The following is a 20,134-nucleotide window of genomic DNA, read 5'->3' on the forward strand; positions in this document are numbered from 1 at the left end:
TTGGATTAGTTTGTGTTTTATTGTATTGTATGATGGAAAAGTTTCAGTAAAGAATTATTGGGGGTGGGGAGATCAAGGACCCCGTTTTATGTCTTAGAAATCCTATTTTACTTGTTTCCCTCTGCTTTTATACTACGGTTTTGCTGGTATTTTAATGATACTGTTTTGGTTTTTACATTGTGCAATGCTTATTAAATGCTCCCAAATGAAACAGATAAATAAAATGTTAACTGGGAGCAACTCCCACGGAATTCTGTGTGACTTACATCTGATTAGGCATGTATAGGAAGAGACTGCTTCAAGTGAGCAGCCATCATTTGTAAAATGGCTTTAAGCAGAAAAGATCAATGAATGCATTTTTTTAGCATTACTAAGGGCATTTGGGGGACTGGTATCCCCAAAGTATCCAAAACAATTGAAGGGACCATAGATATCTCACCCCAATTGTTTTCACTGTCCCTCTTCAAAGGCCTAAATGTTGATATGAGGACTAAGGATGTATTGACTATTCTTTTAGTAACTTCAGGGTTGTGGGTTCGAGTCCTACATTGGGCAAAAGATCCGTGCATTGCAGGGGGTTGGACGAGAAGACTCTCCTGGTCCCTTCCAACTCTACAATTGTATGAAGCACCTTTCATGGGTTATTGCTGAGAAAATAACTGATAACTCAAAAGGGATTGATTCATTGATTGAAAGTCGTTAGAGGTAAAGGTTAAGGGATCCCTGACCATTAGGTCCAGACGTGGCCGACTCTGGGGTTGCGGCGCTCATCTTGCTTTATTGGCCGAGGGAGCCGGCGTACAGCTTCCGGGTCATGTGGCCAGCATGACCAAGCCGCTTCTGGCAAACCAGAGCAGTGCACAGAAACACCATTTAGCTTCCCGTCGGAGCGGTACCTATTTATCTACCTGCACTTTGATGTGCTTTTGAACTGCTAGGTTGGCAGGAGCAGGGACCGAGCAATGGGAGCTCACCCCGTCGCGGGGATTTGAACTGCCGACCTTCTGATCAGCAAGTCCTAGTGCTTAATTGCCGACATCTCTATCAGCGGAGTACACAAAAATGACGAAAAGCATACAAAGGTTAAAATCAGTAAGAATTAATCATAAAAATGAGGGAAACAAATCCTTAAAATGTCTGCTGAAAAGGCAAGATCTGAAGCTCGAGAGAGAGAAGGCATCTCTAATTTCAGCTAGGAGGGAGTTCTATTGCCATGCTCCCGGTAATAAATACCGGACAAATTTTATACAGTAGCGTGGCCATTTATTCAATACACTGATGAAACTAGGTCTTAAAGGTGCACTCTCCAAAGCAGTATTTTTCCTGGGGAACAACAGCCTGTAACAGATAAAACAATGTTTGTCCTGTCCCTGAGACATTACGATACCGGCCAGTTGAATAATTGACATGAATCGATAAGAATTGCTCATGTCAATGTACAACTTGATCCCTGTTTTAGGGTTGTGGGGTGGAGGCGTTGCGCTGCTCATTTATTATTACATGTAAAAATCCAATAAATTTTATTTTTTTCAGAAAATAAATAAATAAATACAAAAAAGAACATTGATTTGTACATCGCGAGAGAGACATTGCTCTCAATGAAGAAGGTCACATTTCGGTCAGCTCCTTGGTTTGTTTTACCCCATGGAAGTGTGCTCAGAATCACAGCTCGAGAGCTATGAACTAGGAAAGCCCCATCCCCCATGGACATTTTTGGGTCTCTCTCAGTCTCCACATTGCCCTCTCAGTCTCCACCTGCAATTTGGGAATTATAATACTGGCCTACTTTACAGGATTGTCCAAGACAAAGTATATGACGTGTTCTGACCCCCCCCCCAAATAATTTTCTATTGTCGGCAAGTACTACTGCTATCCACGTGATGAAACTGAGCTGAAGACTCATTCGCTTGAATGGGATATTTGGGACAAGATGAAAAATTTGATTGTTGGATAAAAATGGAGATATTGTATCGGCCTTCTCCAACTTGGTGCTGTCCAGATTTCAAGACTACAATTCCTATCAGCCAACATGGCTGTATGAGGATCCTGGGGATGATGGGAATTGTAGTCCAGAACACCTAGAGGCCACCCCTCCCCGGCTGGGGAATGTTTCCTTATATAGTTGCTTGTAACTAACACACCAGCCAGGAATCAGATTCAGCCCTGCTGGAGCTAAGAGGTGGAAGACAGGACTCAAGAAAGCTGAGATTGTCCTCTGTTCCCATGACTGGGAGTTGTGGCATTCTATATAAGCTGCCATTTATTTTTTAGGTTAGCTACGAGGCAGCTAAGCAGCTTTCAGCATTACACCTAAATATATTTTCTTTGGGATGATTTGGTGATGGCATATGTGTTTGTTGGGTTTGACTAGTGGTATAGTTTCTCTTGATTTTTTTTTTTTTAAGAATTCAAGTGTTGATTCAAACTTATGGCCTGTCTGAATCAACAATTTGAAGACTTTTCAGTATATGAGATCTCATCACTATAGCCAAATGGTTTATTGATGGTGGTGTCAATCCAGAGATGTCAAATGGGGGGGGGGAGTAGGAGGTAATCAAATAAGCACATAAATATGATGATTAATGCAGTTTATGGCTGCAATCCTGTTCCAGCTCACTTAGGAGTAAGTCCCATTAAACTAGGTGGTGTTTACTTTGTGTAGACGTGCATATCCTTGTGCTGTAAATCTCCTATAGGGCAAGGTAGATATTTCCTTACGACGCAATTCTATAATGTCTATGCAGAAGGAAGTCCCATATTCAGTTCAGTAGAGCTTACTTATTAGTAGGGATGGGAAAATATGTCAGTTGCAGTTTCTCATTTTTCCATTCCTAAGTTCAGTCCTCCACATTTCCATATCAGCTTACATTTTTTTAAAAAAAGTAATCACGAAAATTCGGCAGCATTTTTAGTGCAGAGTTCTCCGAATATTCAAACTTTTGTATGCAATTTTGCCTAATTGACACATTTTTGCAATACCACTTCCCCTGACATAGTTCAATGCTGTACGCTATCTTCACCAATAGATGCATTTTGATGCACACTTTATCCCAGCATATGCATTTTTTGGGGGGTATAGCTGACTTAGCTAGGCTACATTGCAAAATTCAGACAAGTCCAAATTTCGAAGGATGGCTGCGATTTGGTTGACATATTGTTGCAAAGAGAATTGGATTTATCCCTCATCTCCACTTACAGCTAAGTAGTTATAAGACTGCAACTTTTTGCCTTCTCTCGATACACGCATGAATGCATATGTGTGCATACACACACTTGGACTGCCAGAGTCAAGGGGAAATGCCAGCAGCTTTTCGTGTGTGTGTGTGTGTCCATTTCACAAACCCAAAGCAGGCATTTGGCAACTTCTTGAGAAGTGAGTAGGCTTCATAGCCACACAGAAGTCTGAGCTGCAGGCAAGTCTCCTGTGTAGCCAGAGAGATGCCCCCGCCCCTGGGAGATCAAGGGCAGTTTTCTGGAGCACAGGAAGATTAGCACAAATTATCCCCCTGAGCACCAGAGAGAGTTCTGGATGGCAGATTCATGACACGGCATGGTATAAAAACCCTTCCTGTGAAAAGCACCATGTGGAAACCGACAGGGCAACCTGTAACCTCTTTATCTGTTCTTTCTGAAAATCATTGCTTGGAGATTCCCAAGCGACTTCCGTGATGAGAAGCACCAGCGTTTGCCTTGACATTGCAGGGAGGGAGCAGCAGCAGCTTTTAAGTGCGGTGCAAAAAATAACACTTGTGACAGCTGGAGCAGTCTTCCGACCCCATGCTGATGCCCGTTTAGGAACGGGAGCAAGGAGTCTGCACAATTGTCACAGCTCTTAGGTTTGTATTGCCAAGAGAAAACACCTGCCAAGGCCACTTTGAGTGCACTACAATAAGGGAATATCTGCTTCAAGGGGAAGGGAAGGGCTGCTTCTGGGTTTGGAAATAAGTTCAGCTGCAAATGGGCTTTTTTCATATGCAGGCAAATTTCAAATTATTCCTGCTTCAATGCTGGCCTCGTCCATACTAGCATAGATCACGGCTAAAGATTCCTGGTAAATCTCTGGTAATCAAGCTGGCAGGCTTTAAAAAACCCAGTCTGATTGCCAAGAGCAAGCACAATGGCAGCGGCATAGCATGGGAGGACCACGGGGCAGTTTCCCCGGGTGCAAAATTGTTCAGAGAGCAAAATTTTAACACCCGGTGCTGCCTCAATACAGCTGCATGCTTCCATTGCTGGGCTCTGTTGAACCAGGAAGTGACCTCTCCAGACAATGGGACAACTCTTCTTTTCTTAAGTCTGTGGCTGCAATCTCTCAGGTGATGTGGACATTGTTAAGTAGTTGAATACACATATGTACTCCATCCGTTCCCCTCCCTCCCACCCTTCCACACGGCCCCAGGTGCTGGCAACCCACGTTACACCACTGCATGGTGGACCCAGATTTGATGCCTGCCATTTCCTCTTGAGATATCTGAGGCAGCTGAGTCAAGAGACTGTCAGAGGCCTTCATGGCAGTCAGGATCCATAGGCTTGGAGCATGTATATGTATGGAGATCTTGTTGGTGGAGCCAGGGCGAACCCTCCAGTATCTCAATCTAAAGGAAGTTGTAGACTGTGAAATCCAGCTGGATGGGCTTTGGCAGTGTGGAACAGCTGGAAGAAGCCAGATCCTTGCTTCAGAGAGGATGCAACCATCCTTGGCCTGGAGGTCAATGATTGGCAAAGTTGAAGCCAGTAAGAGGCAAATTCAGGTTTTGTCTCCATCCTCTTCTCTGATAAGTTTTGCAAAGGCACCAGGAGGAAGAACCTGCAGCCAGTGCCAGCTCCTGCCTGGTTACAAGAAAAAAGGCAGGACACGTGGGGGCTGGCTGAGGTCAGATTGAGGAATGCCCTGTTTCCCCTACAGACCAGCCTCCACTTGCCTGCAGGCTTTGTGGTTTAGTCCTTCCTCCAGCACTGGCATTTTCTGCCAAGTTTCCTTTGAGGTGAATATCCACCCATTCAATTCAAACCATGATTTGTGTCTGGCCCTAAAGATCCCTCATCTTTGGAACGAGCTCTGGAGGTCAGCAGTTCCTTGGTTCCTCCCAATCCAGTTTTTCTTATGTGAAGCAACTTGACATTTTCCTGTCCATCAAAGATGCTTCCTACTTCATAAGAGCATAGAACTGTAGAGTTGGGTGGGACCCTGAGGGTCATTTAGTCCAACCCCCTGCAATGCAGCTGTCCCATACGGGGATCGAACCTGTAACCTTGGTGTTATGGGCACCACGCTCTAACCAACTGAGCTATCCAGGTTCCGTTTGCTTGTTGCTTGATTATTGCACAACAGCTCACTGGGAAGTCAAAGTCAGCATTTCGGCAGATGTCCGTTTTCCTTGGGAAGCTTTCCTTTCATTTTTTCGTTCTTCCAAGCAAAATATTTCTTCGTTGTTTTCCTCCTGGCAAAACTGAGGATATCCAGCATAAATGCCCAGGACACCACATACATGGCCAGGATGCCACCCCTCAGCATCCAGATGGTGTTGGGCGAAGTCATCACCGACTGTACAATCCATGCTCCGCCGGCAATGCGCAGCCCCAAGAAGAGAAATACGAAAAGGTAATCCACCACATCCCCGAGGAAGTTGTGATAGCGCCCCATCTCCCGTAGGAACCAGCGTAGCTGCAGCAGAGGGTTGGTGATCTCGCTCACGAAGACGATGGCGTTGATCTCGGTGGCAGACTTGCCAATCATCAGCACGAAAGCCAGGCCGCTGACGCTGAGCATGTGGTGGGAGAGCATCAGGTTGCCCTCGCTCTTGAAATAAATGCACCAGCTCAAGTCGAAGAGGAAGTATCCCAGCGACAAGCACATCAGGCAGACCTGGAGAGCCGTGTTGGGGTAGCCTGGAAAGACGAGAAAAATGGGTTGACTGAGTTTGCCATCCTAGAATCTCAGAATTGCAGAGTTGGAAGGGACCATAGGGTGCAAATCTAACGTTGCTTGAAATGATGACCCTTGCACCTTATAGGTTTCCAAACTGCTCTTTAAAATACAGTTGTACCTTGGTTGTCAAACATCTTGGTACTCAGACATTTTGGCTCCCAAACGCTGCAAACCCAGAAGTAAGTGTTCTGGTTTGCGAACGTTCTTTGGAAGCCAAACGGTCGACAGGCTTCCGTGGCTTCTGATTGGCTGCAGGAAATTCCTGCTGCCAATCAGAAGCCGAACTTTGGTTTCTGGGCATTTTGGAAGTCGAACGGACTTCTGGAATGGATTCCGTTTGACTTCTGAGGTACTACTGTAACAAAAAACACATTTTACACGCTGAAAATCCAATGCTTTTGCCATTTGATGTCCCAGACCTATTCCCCTGCTTTTTTGAACTCAATCCTCTCCATCACCAAAATTTGAGCAAGCTCTCAAAAGAGAAACTTACTCTGAAAAGAGTATTTGGGAATGATATCAAATATCATGTTTATGCATCCAAAGGTCAGATTCTAAAACAGGAAATCTGGTTTTGAAGTGTGTGTGTGTGTGTTGCATGCATGCAAAACTGAAGCCTTGGTTCTGCGAGATGCTCCATAAGTATTCCCAGAACAACTTCCAAGTTTTTAATAGCATCTCTCCCATATGCTCTGGGGGAAAAGTCATAATTCAGTGGCATCTCCAGGTCAGGCTGAGAGAGACCCCTGAGTCTGAATTCTTGGAGAGCTGATGCCAATCAGAATAGAGAATACAGGATGGACCAAAAGATATGTGGGATTCAGTTTCCTAACTTCCTGTGAAGTGGTATTTGGGACAAAGAAAAAATGGCTGTGGGTTTTCAAGGCCACTGAGAATTCTCATTACTCAGATAGACTGCTCCTGCCTGGAAGCTCTTCTGCAGGAAGTCTGCTGGTGGTGCAGCTCCTGATGCTGCACGCCCTTCATTTAATTCTCCACTACAGCCTTGGCAGCTTTCAGCATTGCACCGTAGGCAGGGAACTAATAAGAACCCACATTGTTGCCTTTCTGGCTTGGCCTGCTGCTCATACTAAGCCTTGGAATAAGCTGATGTCTGGTTTTTCATCAGCTACAAAAGCATGCCTGGTTATGCTACACTGAAAAATCAACACAGTTAACATTATTATACAATACAGTTGTACCTTGGATCCCAAATGCCTTGCGAGTCAAACGTTTTGGCTCCTGAACGCCGCAACCCTGGAAGTGAGTGTTCTGGTTTGCGAACATTCTTTGGAACTCGAACGTCCGACGGGGCTTCCACGGCTTCTGATTGGCTGCAGGAACTTCCTGCAGCCAATCAGAAGCCGCACCTTGGTTTCCAAATGTCTTGGAAGTTGAATGGACTTCTGGAACGGATTCCATTCGACTTCTGAGGTACCACTGCAGTATATTTGATGCCCATCTTGTGCCTTTGCCCAGATGGTGCCCTGGGCCCTCTGATCACCCCAGCAGTAATTACACAAGTGGAGAAAAAGGGATTTGCAGCTGGTGTCAGTTGCTCAGATGTCACCCGGCCAAATGGCTTAGAGTAAGAGCCTGCTCTGTGGAATTTTTAGATACTCCCACAAGGACGACAGGTGCCTCGTGAAACAGTTATAAAGACCTAATCCTGGTGATCAGGAGCTGAACTAGATGCAAGCGAGGGCTTGCGAGGACACAGCAAGGGGAGATGACATTCAGAGCGGCAGGCGTGAATTTGTTCCAAGTGAAACAGAGGAGCGAAAGGAAAGGGCAAAGAAGGAAAGTGGCAAAAGATGGTGGGTCATCTGACAGCAGGGTAGCAGAAGCACCACCATTTGCGGGTCACTGTTAAAGTTCTAGTCCTCATTGTTATGGGTGAAAGCTTGAAATCATGTTGGCAGTGTGCGCTAACATGCTCAGGACTAGTAAGCAATTGCAACCACCACCAAGGATATTATATCTAAATAATAATAAGAATAATAATAATATTAATAAGAATAATAATAATAATTTGTTATTTATATCCAGCCCATCTGGCTGAGTTTCTCCAGCCACTCTGGGTGGTGCCCAACATAATAATAATAATAATAATAATAATAATAATAATGATAATAATAAATCATCAAACTTTTAAAACTTCCCTAAACAGGGCTGCCTTCAGATGTCTTCTAAAAGTCAGATAGTTGTTTATTTCCTTGACATCTGACGGGAGGGCGTTCCACAGGGTGGGCGCCACTACCAAGAAGGCCCTCTGCCTGGTTCCCTGTAGCTTCACTTCTCTCAGTGAGGGAACCACCAGAAGGCCCTCAGAGCTGGACCTTAGTGTCTGGGCAGAATGATGGGGGTGGAGATGCTCCTTCAGGTATAATACTGCATAAGGTTCTTGGGCATTGTTGTCCTTGCTTATTATCTACCTGTCTGTCTGTCTTTCTGTCTGTCTGTCTTAATAATAACAATAATTTCTGAGGCTAGCAATTCGCCCTTTTTTTGCTACTGAACCTTCAGCAAAAATAAACTGGAGATCTCAGATAACAGTTGACCTTTCCTGAAGCATCTTAGGAACTGCCATCAGGACCCACGCTTCGGAAATTGCAGAGATTGTGATGTCATTACAGGGCAAGTCTGATTTGCTCCCAGACCATGCAGACATTATGGTAATCAATCTGCGTAACCAGTGGCCATGCAGGGTAGCAAGCAGTTTGCTGGATTTTGGCAGAGATCTGCATTCAGATCCCTGCTTAGCTTAATCTTGGGTCAGTCATTATCACTCAGTCTGACCTACCTCATAGGATTATTGTGAGCAGAAAACAGAGAGAATGGGAATGACATACAATTAATGTATAAAGTGCAATGAATGACTGAAAAAGTAAAAGTAGGGGCATAATAATGTTTTGTTTTTAAAGGAAGATGTTAGAAGGTTACAGTTTACCTGTATATCAAGGTTTCCAACCTGGAAACTCTGACCCCCTTTTCCCAGATATTTAGAGAAGTGGAGAGGCTCAGTTCTAAGATGGGACCCTCTGCACATGGCCAAAGGTACTTTCTCTTTTCATTCGCTTCCAATTCTAGCACTTGTGACAAGTTCTGAAGATTAGCACTAGCAAGTCATAGTTCAAAATAAATCCAGTGTACATTTTTAGCTGTGTAAGGGACTGTAAAGAATCATTGTGGGCACGGAGGATGAAATAATGGACCCTATCCAGCAACATGGACTCTCTGCTTGAAACAGAAAAGGGGAAAACATCTGCACTGATCAAACCCACATTCTATGGAGATGTTATTTATATAATTTCAAACATCATTTCAAAAGGACTAGAATCTTGCTGTTAAAAAGAAGAAGAGGTAGATAAAAACCCAGCAACAAAAGCTGAGAGTTGTAGGAAGCAGAAATTCTGCAGGGGTGGGGGCGGGGGGAATGCCACAATCTGCAACTATAAATTGGGTAATGCATTTGTTCATTTTGCAGAATTTACAGGCCAGTCTTTGGCACGTCTACTCAGAAGTAAGGCCCAAGAAGTTCAATGAAGTTTCCTCCCAGGCCATCAGCTTTCCACGACCAGGTGCCTTCCAGATGTTTTGGACTAAACTCTCACCAGTCCAAGTTGGCACAGTCGAGCTGGCTGGTCCTGATGGGAGTTATAGCCCAAAAGAGCTGGAGGAGGCTACCAGGTTGCAGAAATCTGGTGTCTAGGAATGTGGTCTCCTGTTCTCCTTCAATTGGCTGATCCAGGACAGAGGGGCGAACCTGGGAAGTTTATGTCTACCAGAGGAAAGAACAATTATGGCAGGGTAGAGGAGCGAGGCAAGAAGACTCAAGTGAGCTGGATGGAAGGCATGGCAGGAATGGAAGCGGCGAAGTGGATGGACCCAGACGATAAAGTGCAGGAGTAAGACATCAGGTGGAGATCAGAATGGTGGGAACCTGGGTTAGGAGAAGCAAGGACAAATGGGAGTCAAGGGTCTGAGCTACAAAACAGGAAGATGCTAGTTGGAATGTCATAGCCAAGCCACTGCTCTCAACGCAGAGAATGACTTATTCCGAGTCAGACTGTTCATCCATGTGGCTCAGTATTGTCTCCAGGGTCCTGGGCAGGGGCACATTCCCAGCCCTACCCAGTGATGCCACTGGGGATTAAATCTGGGGCCATTTCTGTGCATAGCAGATGCTCCAGCACTGAACTGCAGCTCACCTTCTCCCAGATATAAAATGAGGATGATGATACAGGCCTACCTTTTTGGGGGTCATTGTACAAGTTACAAGTGAAACTCTTTGAACATCCCAAAGCGCTTTATATAAGTGCTACATGGCATTATTTGTACTCAGTGAATAATAGAGATGTGAATGCCCAGAATCCGCCCCCCCCCCCCGCGCAGAAAATCCAAATTAAAAAAATGCCCCATATCCTAATTTTCCTCTAAGTTCATAATAAAAGAAGTTGGGGAAGAAACTGGAAAAATGGTGGGGAAATGGAATTCTCCACCCTATTTTTCCTGGGATATTTTTTTCCTGGGCCTTCAGATCTCTAGGAGCAATCAGGGTTGCAAATCACACTCTCAGCCAATGGTGTAGTGGTTAGAGGGTTGGACTAGGACCCAGGAGATCATTCATTCATTCATTCATTCATTCATTCATTCATTCCTGCTCATCCATGAAGCTCACAGGCCGTTCTTGGGCCAGTCACAGTCTCTCAGCCTAACATACCACTCAAAGGGCTGTTGTGAGGATAAAATGCAGAGATGGAGAACTGTGTTTGCCAGTTTGAGCTCCTTGGAGGAAAGATGAGATGTAAATGGAATGAATGGATGGGTGGATGGATGAATAATGTCACAGCGGAGCTGTGCTTTTGGGATGGGGATGGTATAGCAGACAGAGGTTTAGCCGTGGTGGGCGAGAAGCAACTGCACCCACATTTGACCCCCTGTTACCTCTGACAACCCCCTTGAGGATGAATCATCCCTGCGTACCTGCATGAGTCAAAGGCCAGGGCCCATCAATCAAAGCGATGTAGCCGGAGAAGAAGGTGACAATTAGCCCGTGCAAAAGGGTGACCAGCCGGCAGCTCCATTCAGGGCTGCGATGCTTGTTCTGGTACACGAAGCCGCCATAGAGTGACAGCCAGACCACAAGGCTGCAGATCACTTGCAGAATGATGACGATCATAATCTTGTAGCCAAAAAAGAGTGGGGAGAGAAAGGTATGGATTAAGTCAGTTACAACTGGGAACTTGAGCTGACGACTTCTGTCCCGTTGAGGTTTCATTGCAATCAGTGCTGTTTCCACTCTGCTACAGTTCGGCTTCTGCTAAAATCAACATTATGCATCTCACTATCTGCCATTGTTGAAACTTATGTACAGTGGTACCTTGGGTTAAGTACTTAATTCATTCCAGAGGTCTGTTCTTAACCTGATACTTTTCTTAACCTGAAGCACCACTTTAGCTAATGGGGCCTCCTGCTGCTGCCGCACCGCTGGATCACAATTTCTGTTCTCATCTTGAAGCAAAGTTCTTAACCCGAGGTACTATTTCTGAGTTAGCGGAGTCTGTAACCTGAAGCATATGTAACCCAAGGTACCACTGTAATTAATTTCAAGATTAATTTCAATTGATGTGGGAAATGTCAGAACCAGTACAGAAAATAATGTTTTGTGTAAAGTTCAGAGACCAAGAACAATTACAATGAATACCAAGCATATTGGCTTGCATGATTTCTGATTGTGACCTCAGACGAACTTGCAAATTTTGGGATTGACCAATAGTTTGACTCAGTATATAAGGCAGCTTCTTATGTTCCTATGTCTTAAGGGAAGGGCTGTAGCTCAGTGGTAGAGCATCTGCTTTGCCTGCAGAAGGTCTCAGATTCAATCCCTGGCATCTCCAGTGAGGGCTGGGAGAGACCCCTGCCTGGGGGGAAACCCTGGGAAGCAACTGCCAGTCAGTGCAGATAATATTGAGCTAGGTGGATTGATTTGGTACACAGTAGTTTCAGACATTCCTATGATTGCAACAATAATATTCTGAATGCTGAAACCTGCCATTGCCTGTTCAGGACACTGTATTTGCAATAGCAAATAAGCAGCTATGACGGTGGGCGTGGAAAGTCACAGATATTTGTGGCATCCCTAGCTGCAGGCTTTGACTTGGCTAAACTTTATTCTGCCTTTATTTTATTTTTAAAGCCTAGCTTTAAAATCTGGAAAGTCACTGGCCCTGTGAAACAAACCCTGGTCGTTTGTGCAAGCAAAAGAATGTAGAGCTCAGGCAGGAAAAACACAGAGTTCATCCCAGTCATATCAGTGCCTTGTGTGAGCAGATGGCCCACATTGCCCAAAAAATTCCACACCAAATAACCTGAATTCTGAGACCTGTGTGAATTATGCAAATTAACAGAAGTTATGTAAATACGCTTCCATTTCATGTTATCATGTAATTCATATTATTTTGCACAACTCTGATTTTGTTCGGGGATGGTAGTTCCTCAGGACACTGATCTCTGTCCCCTGATTGCTGGAAAAGTTGAGTCAACCTTGCCACGTCCAGGTTTCAGCCCAAGCTGACCATGCACTTTGACGCATTCTGACTCAGCCATAAGGGCTAGAAACTTGCCCTGATTTTTAAAAGCAGAGATTCTCAAGATGTTGATTACTGCCTCCAGGACCAAATGCTGCCTTTTTCTGGAGACACACAAACAGGGGCAGCCTGTCCTGCTTTGCTGCCTGAGGCAAAATGAGAAGGTGTTGCCCCTTCTCAGTGGAAGCTCGGCTTAGCAGAGTTGTGCAGCAGCAGTGCATTTCCGTAAGATCTCCAGTGGCAGGGAGGTGGGGTTTCAATGGGGGCACTGCCTCGTGGGATTCTGCCGCTAGAGGCAGCTGCTTCAGACTGTCTCTTGGGCTGGCTGACCCTGTTTCTACATAGCATTATTGCGCATTATTTGTTTCAAAAATGCAGTGGAAATCTTAAAGGTGGACTTCTTCCCTTAAGTAGGGTATGGGGCAGGGGGCACCTGCTGTGCTTTAAGAAATCCCAACTGCTCTCTTGCTTAAGGGAAACTTGCTATACAGGTTCCACAAAACAATGGCCTGTTTCAATATGTAAAGGGACGGCCATGCAAGTGGTTACTTAATTAGGTCAACCACTTAAAAACATCCCTTAATGAAGAATGACAAGAGGATGGACTCCTTGCATATTTCCCCAGGACTTGGCTTCCTGTGCACAATCACTGTTAAAATATGAGTAAAAGTTCGCTGGAGCTGTTTGGAGAAAGAGGGAGAAACTGGGCAAACTAAATCCAGCTTTTGCTTCCCCTCCCCAACAGCTGCTTGGTGCCATCACACTCATCACCTTTAACCAGGGTTACACAAACGCAAACTCAGAGCCTATACTGCGAACATTATCAAGGCGATCAGCCCTATCCGTTACTCTTTTATAGGGTACGTGGGTGGCACCATGGTGTAAACCACTGAGTTTCTTGGGCTTGCCAATTGTAAAGTTATCAGTTCGAATCCGCTCGGCGGAGTGAGCTCCCCGTCCCAGCTCTTGCCAACCTAGTAGTCAAAAGCATACCAGTGCAAGTAGATAAACAGGTACTGCTGTGGTGGGAAGGTAAACGTCGTTTCCATGCGCTCTGGCACTCATAATGGAGTCCTGTGAACTGGAAGTGATTTAGTCATGCTGGCCACATGACCTGGAAAAGCTGTCTGTGGACAAATGCTGGCTCTCTTGACATCTGAAAGCAGAGAGGAGTGCCACACCTCATAGTCTAATTTGACTGGAATTAACCATCCAGGGGTTCTTTACCTTTCTTTTTCTTTTTACTCTTTTACAGAAAGGCATTTTCCTTTATCTGAGTTTTCTACAGCAGTTGACAAAGCTGTGGGTGGAGCATGGGGAGGACCGCAACCTTGGTGCAAAACTGAATAAGCAAAGGAAACAAGACCCCAACCGGGGGATCAAGTGAGCCTTCTGCTCATTGACAATTTCAAAATGGATGGAGTTGCAAGAGACACCATCTAGTGGCTCACCCTCATAATCACAGTTGTTAAATTTGGGCTGGGAAAGGGGTTTCTATGAACTAGGAGTTGGGCATTTGGTCTGAGTACACACTCCAGTGCTGGTTTGGGATGCAGTGTAAACACGACTTTAGGCACAATCCATATCTACCCTGTATGCAGTGTTAGTTTTCTAGAGGAAGAGGTGCCAGAGCTCACCATGAACTTCTCCCTCGTTCTCTTAGAATGGCAATGGTGCCCACCTAAGTGGTGCCAGAACTGAGCTCCGATGAGCTCTGACTGAAAAAAAGCCCTTCCTCTATGTATCCTTTCATTTCTTAGGAAATGCTGCATTTTGATGCGTTTCCCCCTCAAGCCAGCTTTATTCCAAATAGAGAAAAAGAATGACCCAGCTGCATTTTAGGCCAGTAATGTGTACACAACCTTAATGGTTCTGGTCCCCTAAGTTTCTAGCAGCAGAGATACGACAGGCACCCTCACTTTTGACTTACAGGTCTCTCTTGAAGACTGTTTAATGCCAACAGGCCTACACACGTGTTTAAAATGATATTGAGTAGACAGTTGTCTTAAAAGCTTATCATCATCATCCTCACTAAAATTTGTATACCGGCCTATACCCGTAGGTCTCAGGGCAGTTCACAAGATAAAAACACATGATAAAAACACAAAATACATAACAAAAACAAAAACAAAAACAAAAACAAGAAGAACCCAGTAATTTTGCTGTGCGGTGCCCTGATGCTTTGTGAGAAGGTGGAATATAAAAACGTTTACACATAAATAAGACCAATCTCTGGGAGGACATTAAGATCAATAAGCTAGCAGACAGCTCTGTATAATCCGTGTATTTTCCAGATATTTTTTTCCTACTCTTTTCCTCACCTCCTTCTGCTACTTAGCCCCTGGTGAGTTCACCACCCCTACAAGCAAAATGAAAGTTACAGGGGCACAATTCACACCAGGTACTCACAAACAAGTTCCTTGAAACAGGAATGGCTGTGACTCCAACAGCAGTCCAGCAAACAGCCAGTGGCCTCCTCTGTAACTTCTTGCTGAATGAAGGACTGTATTTGTCTCAAAGGGCTCGCAGAGCTCGCACAGAAACTCAGGAAGCAGTTTTAACTTCCTGGTCCCAGTAGCATGGAGGCCAATTCCCCCATGTGCATTATGAGTCACTGGGCTCCCCAGTCTCTTATAACCTTCCAGTTGAGGGCAGGTTGGTTTATTATGACTGCTGGTCCTTCACATTTCCTTTTTATGACAGGCTTACTACGTCTGTTGCCTGGCAAGTAAAACCAGATTCTTTTGTGATTATACTTCAGAAGGACCTGAGTGAAAAAGTGCTGGTTGGTGAGGACAATTGGTTGTTAGGAAGAAAGGAGCCCTCCTCCTCCTCCTCCTCCTCTCTGGGCTCTCTGGAATGAGATTAGGGTCATTACACTTACCAAATTGTTTTGTGTATGCTTTGCAGGTGTGGCCCCAGATGGTGTCCCAATGGGAAGGTTGCTGTCAGTGGCGACAAGTCACAATGGCTACGTATCCAGTGCCAGAATGGGGCCCATAAGGACAGGAGATGAGCCTTCTGCATCAGCCAGTGGCCCATCTAGACCAGCATCCTGTTCTCAAAAGGAATGCCATGCCATGTGGCCTAAACTACTGAGCCCCTTACGCTTGTCGATCGGAAGGTCAGCGGTTCAAATCCCTGCAATGGATTGAGCTCCCATTGCCCTGTCCCAGCACATGCCAACCCAGCAGTTCGAAAGCACACCAGTGTAAGTAGATAAATAGGTATCACTGTGGCGGGAAGGTAAACAGCAACATGACCCGGAAAGCTGTCTGTGGACAAATGCCAGCTCTCTTGGCCTGAAAGTGAAATGAGCACCACAACCCCATAGTTGCCTTTGACTGGACATAATCATCCAGGGGTCCTTTACCTTTACCTTTTTTACCTGTTCTCACAGTGAGTGCCCAGGTGCTTGGGGAAAAACCCTTAGAACATGTGCAGTGGTTAACCTAAATTTTGGGGGCCCTAAAGCTTGAACAGTTTTGGGAACCCCTTCACAATTGTTAGGGGGCAGGCTTCCCTGTACAGTCATACCGTGGAAGCCGAATTTAATCTGTTCCGGAAGTCTGTTTGACTTCCAAAACATTCGACTTCCAAGGCATGGCTTCAGATTGGCTGCAGTAGCTTCCTGCAGCCAATTGGAAGCCCCAGAAGCACTGCCAGATGTTCGGCTTCCAAAAGAATGTTCACAAACTGGAACACTCATTTCAGGGTTTGTGATGTTCGGGAACCAAAACATTCGACTGTTAAGGCACGATTGTATAGGGAGTTTTTAATGTTTGATGATTTACTGTGTGTGATATTTTAATTTGTTTGAAGCTGCTCAGTGTGGCTAGGGCAACCCAGTCAGATGGGTGGCATATTATTATTATTATTATTATTATTATTATTATTATTAACCAACAATGAGGTCTGGGTAACCACTGTTATCTTCTTCAAGGCGGTTGTTTATGTTATAACATTTGTCAGACTTTTGACAAACAATCGATTTGAGTTGTGTGACTCAGATTGCTTCTACAGTACTAGACCCATTTTTTTAAAAAAGCAATGTGGATTAAAGTCACTTCTGGGGCCACTCTGGGATTAGGGTCCCTGAAGCTTAAGCTTCATTAGTTTCATATAAGGTCTGCCCCTGGACCTGAGAACAAGAACACTCTCCCCTCCTGTGGTTTTGAACAAGTGGTTTTCAGAACAGTCTCTGAAAGCGGAAACAGAGCATAGCCATCATAGCTAGGTAACCATTGATTGCCTCCATGAATGTGTCTAATCCTCTTTTAAAGCCAGCCAATTTGGTGACTAATGGTGCCTCCAGTGGGAGTGAGTTCCATAGGTTAACTGTGCTGCGTGAAGAAGTACTTTCTTTCTTTTGTTGTTGTTTAGTCGTTTAGTCGTATCCGACTCTTCGTGACCCCATGGACCAGAGCACGCCAGGCACTCCTGTCTTCCCTGCCTCCCGCAGTTTGGTCAAACTCATGCTGGTAGCTCCAATACTTTGACCACCTCATGAGAAGAGAAGACTCCCTGGAAAAGACCCTGATGTTGGGAAAGATTGAGGCCCAAGGAGAAGGGGATGACAGAGGATGAGATGGTTGGACAGTGTTCTCAAAGCTACCAGCATGAGTACTTTCTTTTACCTATCCCAAATCTGCCAACATTTAGCTTCATTGGATGCGAATACATTCTAGTGTTATGAGAGAGGGGAGCAAATGGGGGCCTAGGGAATTTTTTTTGGGGGGGGAGTTCTTGCTTCCCCTCAGAGCCACCCCCTGCTCTGAACTCTTCCCCCCCCCCAAAGAAAGAATCACAAGCCACACCACCTGCCTCTAGAGTTATGTAGGAGTCCTACATAAGAAGAGCCTAGTTGCTGCAACAGATCATAGTCCAGTATCTTGTTCTCACAGGGGTTGACCAGGTTCCCAAGTAGGAAGCCCACAAGCGAGACCTGAGTTCAAAACTTGTTCACATTTCTGATTTCTAGTCCAAACATGCCTTTATAGAGGGAAAGACAAACTTCCTCCATCCATCTGTGCTGAGTTGTTGTTGTTCTTAAAATTTCTATAGCCCTCCATGGATATACACAACATAGCAACAAACAAAAACACTGGGAAAAGAGGAATGCTTTTGCCCAAACCATCCTGAAAGATCTACACTGGCTCCCAGTACATTTCCCAGCACAATTCAAAGTGTTGGTGCTGACCTTCAAAACCCTAAACAGCCTCGGCCCAGTATACCACCCCCATTTTTCAGCCTGGACACTGAAATTCGGCTGAAATCCTTTCTGGAGGTTCCCTCCCTGTGAGAAGTGAGGTTGCAGGGAACCAGGCAGAGGGTCTTCTCGGTAGTGGCACCTGCCCTCTGGAACACCCTTCCTTCAGATGTCAAGGAAATAAACAACTACCTGACTTTTAGAAGACATCTGAAGGCAGCCCTGTATAGGGAAGTTTTTAAAGTTTGATTGATGATGATGATGTTGGGAGCCACCCAGAGTGGCTGGGGAAACCCAGCCAGATGGGTGGGGTATAAATAAATTATTATTATTATTATTATTATTATTATTATTATTATTATTTAGATAAAATATCCTTGGTGGTGGTTGCAATTGCTTACTAGTCCTGAGCATGTTAGTGCACACTGCCAACATGATTTCAAGCTTTCACCCATACCAATGAGGACTAGAATTTTAACAGTGACCCCCAAATGGCTGCTGAATTCTGCACCAGCTGAAGTTTCCAAACCTTCTTCGGAGGCCACCCCTGAACATAGACAGCAGAAGTTAGGCCATCCTGTCTTGGGTGATGAAATACAAACTAACTTTATTCCTATACAGAAAAGTAACAGATACTTGCTAGAAGAAAAAGTAGCTGTCAAGCTCACTCCCCCCATCTTCTCTTTATGATTATGCATTTAACCTCCTAAATATGGAGTGACAGCTGATTCAGAGGTTTCGTTTTGTTTAATTTACTACTGAATGGGGAGAAAGCAGAATACAGTGGTACCTCGGGATGTGAACGGGATCCGTTCTGGAGCCCCGTTCGCATCCTGAACAGAACATAAGACGCGACTGCGCGTGCATGGGTCGTGTTTCGCCGCTTCCTCGCATGCGCAAGCGGCGAAACCCAGAAGTAACGTGCTCCGTTACTTCTGGGTCGCCATAGAGTGCAACCCGAAAATACTTATCCTGAAGCGTATTTATCCCAAGGTATGAAGCTACAGTTAGAACTGGATATGGAACAACTGATTGGTTCAACATTGGGAAAGGAGTACGACAAGGCTGTATATTGTCTTCCTGCTTATTTAACTTATATGCAGAATTCATCATGCGAAAGGCTGGGCTGGATGAATCCCAAGCCGGAATTAAGATTGCTGGAAGAAATATCAACAATCTCAGATATGCAGATGACACAACCTTGATGGCAGAAAGTGAGGAGGAATTAAAGAACCATTTAATGAGGGTGAAAGAGGAGAGCACAAAATATGGTCTGAAGCTCAACATAAAAACCCCCGAAGATCATGGCCACTGGTCTCATCACCTCCTGGCAAATAGAAGGGGAAGAAATGGAGGCAGTGAGAGATTTTACTTTCTTGGGCTCCATGATCACTGCAGATGGTGACAGCAGCCACGAAATTAAAAGACATCTGCTTCTTGGGAGAAAAGCAATGACAAACCTAGACAGCATCTTAAAAAACAGAGACATCACCTTGCCAACAAAGGTCCGTATAGTAAAAGCTATGGTTTTCCCAGTAGTGATGTATGGAAGTGAGAGCTGGACCATAAAGAAGGCTGATTGCTGGAGAAATGATGCTTTTGAATTATGGTGCTGGAGGAGACTCTTGAGAGTCCCATGGACTGCAAGAAGATCAAATCTCTCCATTCTGAAGGAAATCAGCCCTGAGTGCTCACTGGAAGGACAGATCGTGAAGCTGAGGCTCCAATACTTTGGCCACCTCATGAGAAGAGAAGACTCCCTGGAAAAGACTTTTCTGTTGGGAAAGATGGAGGGCAGAAGGAGAAGGGGACAAAAAAGGACAAGATGGTTGGATAGTGTTCTCAAAGCTACCAGCATGAGTTTGACCAAGCTACGGGGGGCAGTGAAAGACAGGAGTGCCTAGCGTGGTCTGGTTTCATGGGGTCACACAAGTAAACGACTAAACAACAACAATGACTGTATAGCATCCCATGAAACCTGTTGCCTAAACCCAACATGCTACGTGCCCCAAATAACTAGCTGTAGAGGTCATTGCCCACGTTCTGGCACTGTCTGTATCATTAAGCACCAACTGCTGGCAGGAAGTTAGGGTGGAGTTGCCGTGTAACAGGATCCGACATAAGGGAGGAGAACAACAACAACTGAGGGCCATCTCCCTTGTGAGAGGAGCAGAAGATGAGCAAGCCACGTAGAAGGGATGCCTATTATATTGACTTGATAGGCTGACAGCATCTCAAGCCATTATGTACGGTGCTGACAGCTATGGAAAACATCCAGTGCCACCTTCTTGAACCTGTTGCCCTCCAGATGTTTTAGACTAGAACTCCCTTCACCTGGCTGGCATCCTATCCTAGTGCTGCAGTCCTTTGCTGGAATAAGAAGAGCCTCTGCCCTGATATTGCCGC

The 20,134-nt window shown here is 45.1% G+C and overlaps 1 protein-coding gene and 1 long non-coding RNA gene across 2 annotated transcripts in view; one reads left to right on the forward strand and one right to left on the reverse strand.

Moving 5' to 3' along the window:
• Positions 1 to 20,134, forward strand: part of LOC307203804 — a 446,600-nt gene that overhangs the window by 187,205 nt on the left and 239,261 nt on the right. The window lies entirely within an intron of this gene.
• LOC307203761 (TLC domain-containing protein 5-like) lies at positions 1,504 to 15,655 on the reverse strand. The gene is made up of 3 exons (XM_079954865.1): positions 14,929 to 15,655; positions 10,916 to 11,114; positions 1,504 to 5,889 (listed from the first exon to the last, which is right to left on the reverse strand). The coding sequence occupies exons 2-3, from the start codon at positions 11,109 to 11,111 to the stop codon at positions 5,351 to 5,353; spliced, it is 735 nt and encodes a 244-aa protein (XP_079810991.1). The 5' UTR covers positions 11,112 to 11,114; positions 14,929 to 15,655; the 3' UTR covers positions 1,504 to 5,350.

The sequence above is a fragment of the Podarcis cretensis genome (assembly GCF_951804945.1).
Source record: "Podarcis cretensis genome assembly, chromosome: 15".
NCBI classification, from domain to species: Eukaryota; Metazoa; Chordata; class Lepidosauria; order Squamata; family Lacertidae; genus Podarcis; species Podarcis cretensis.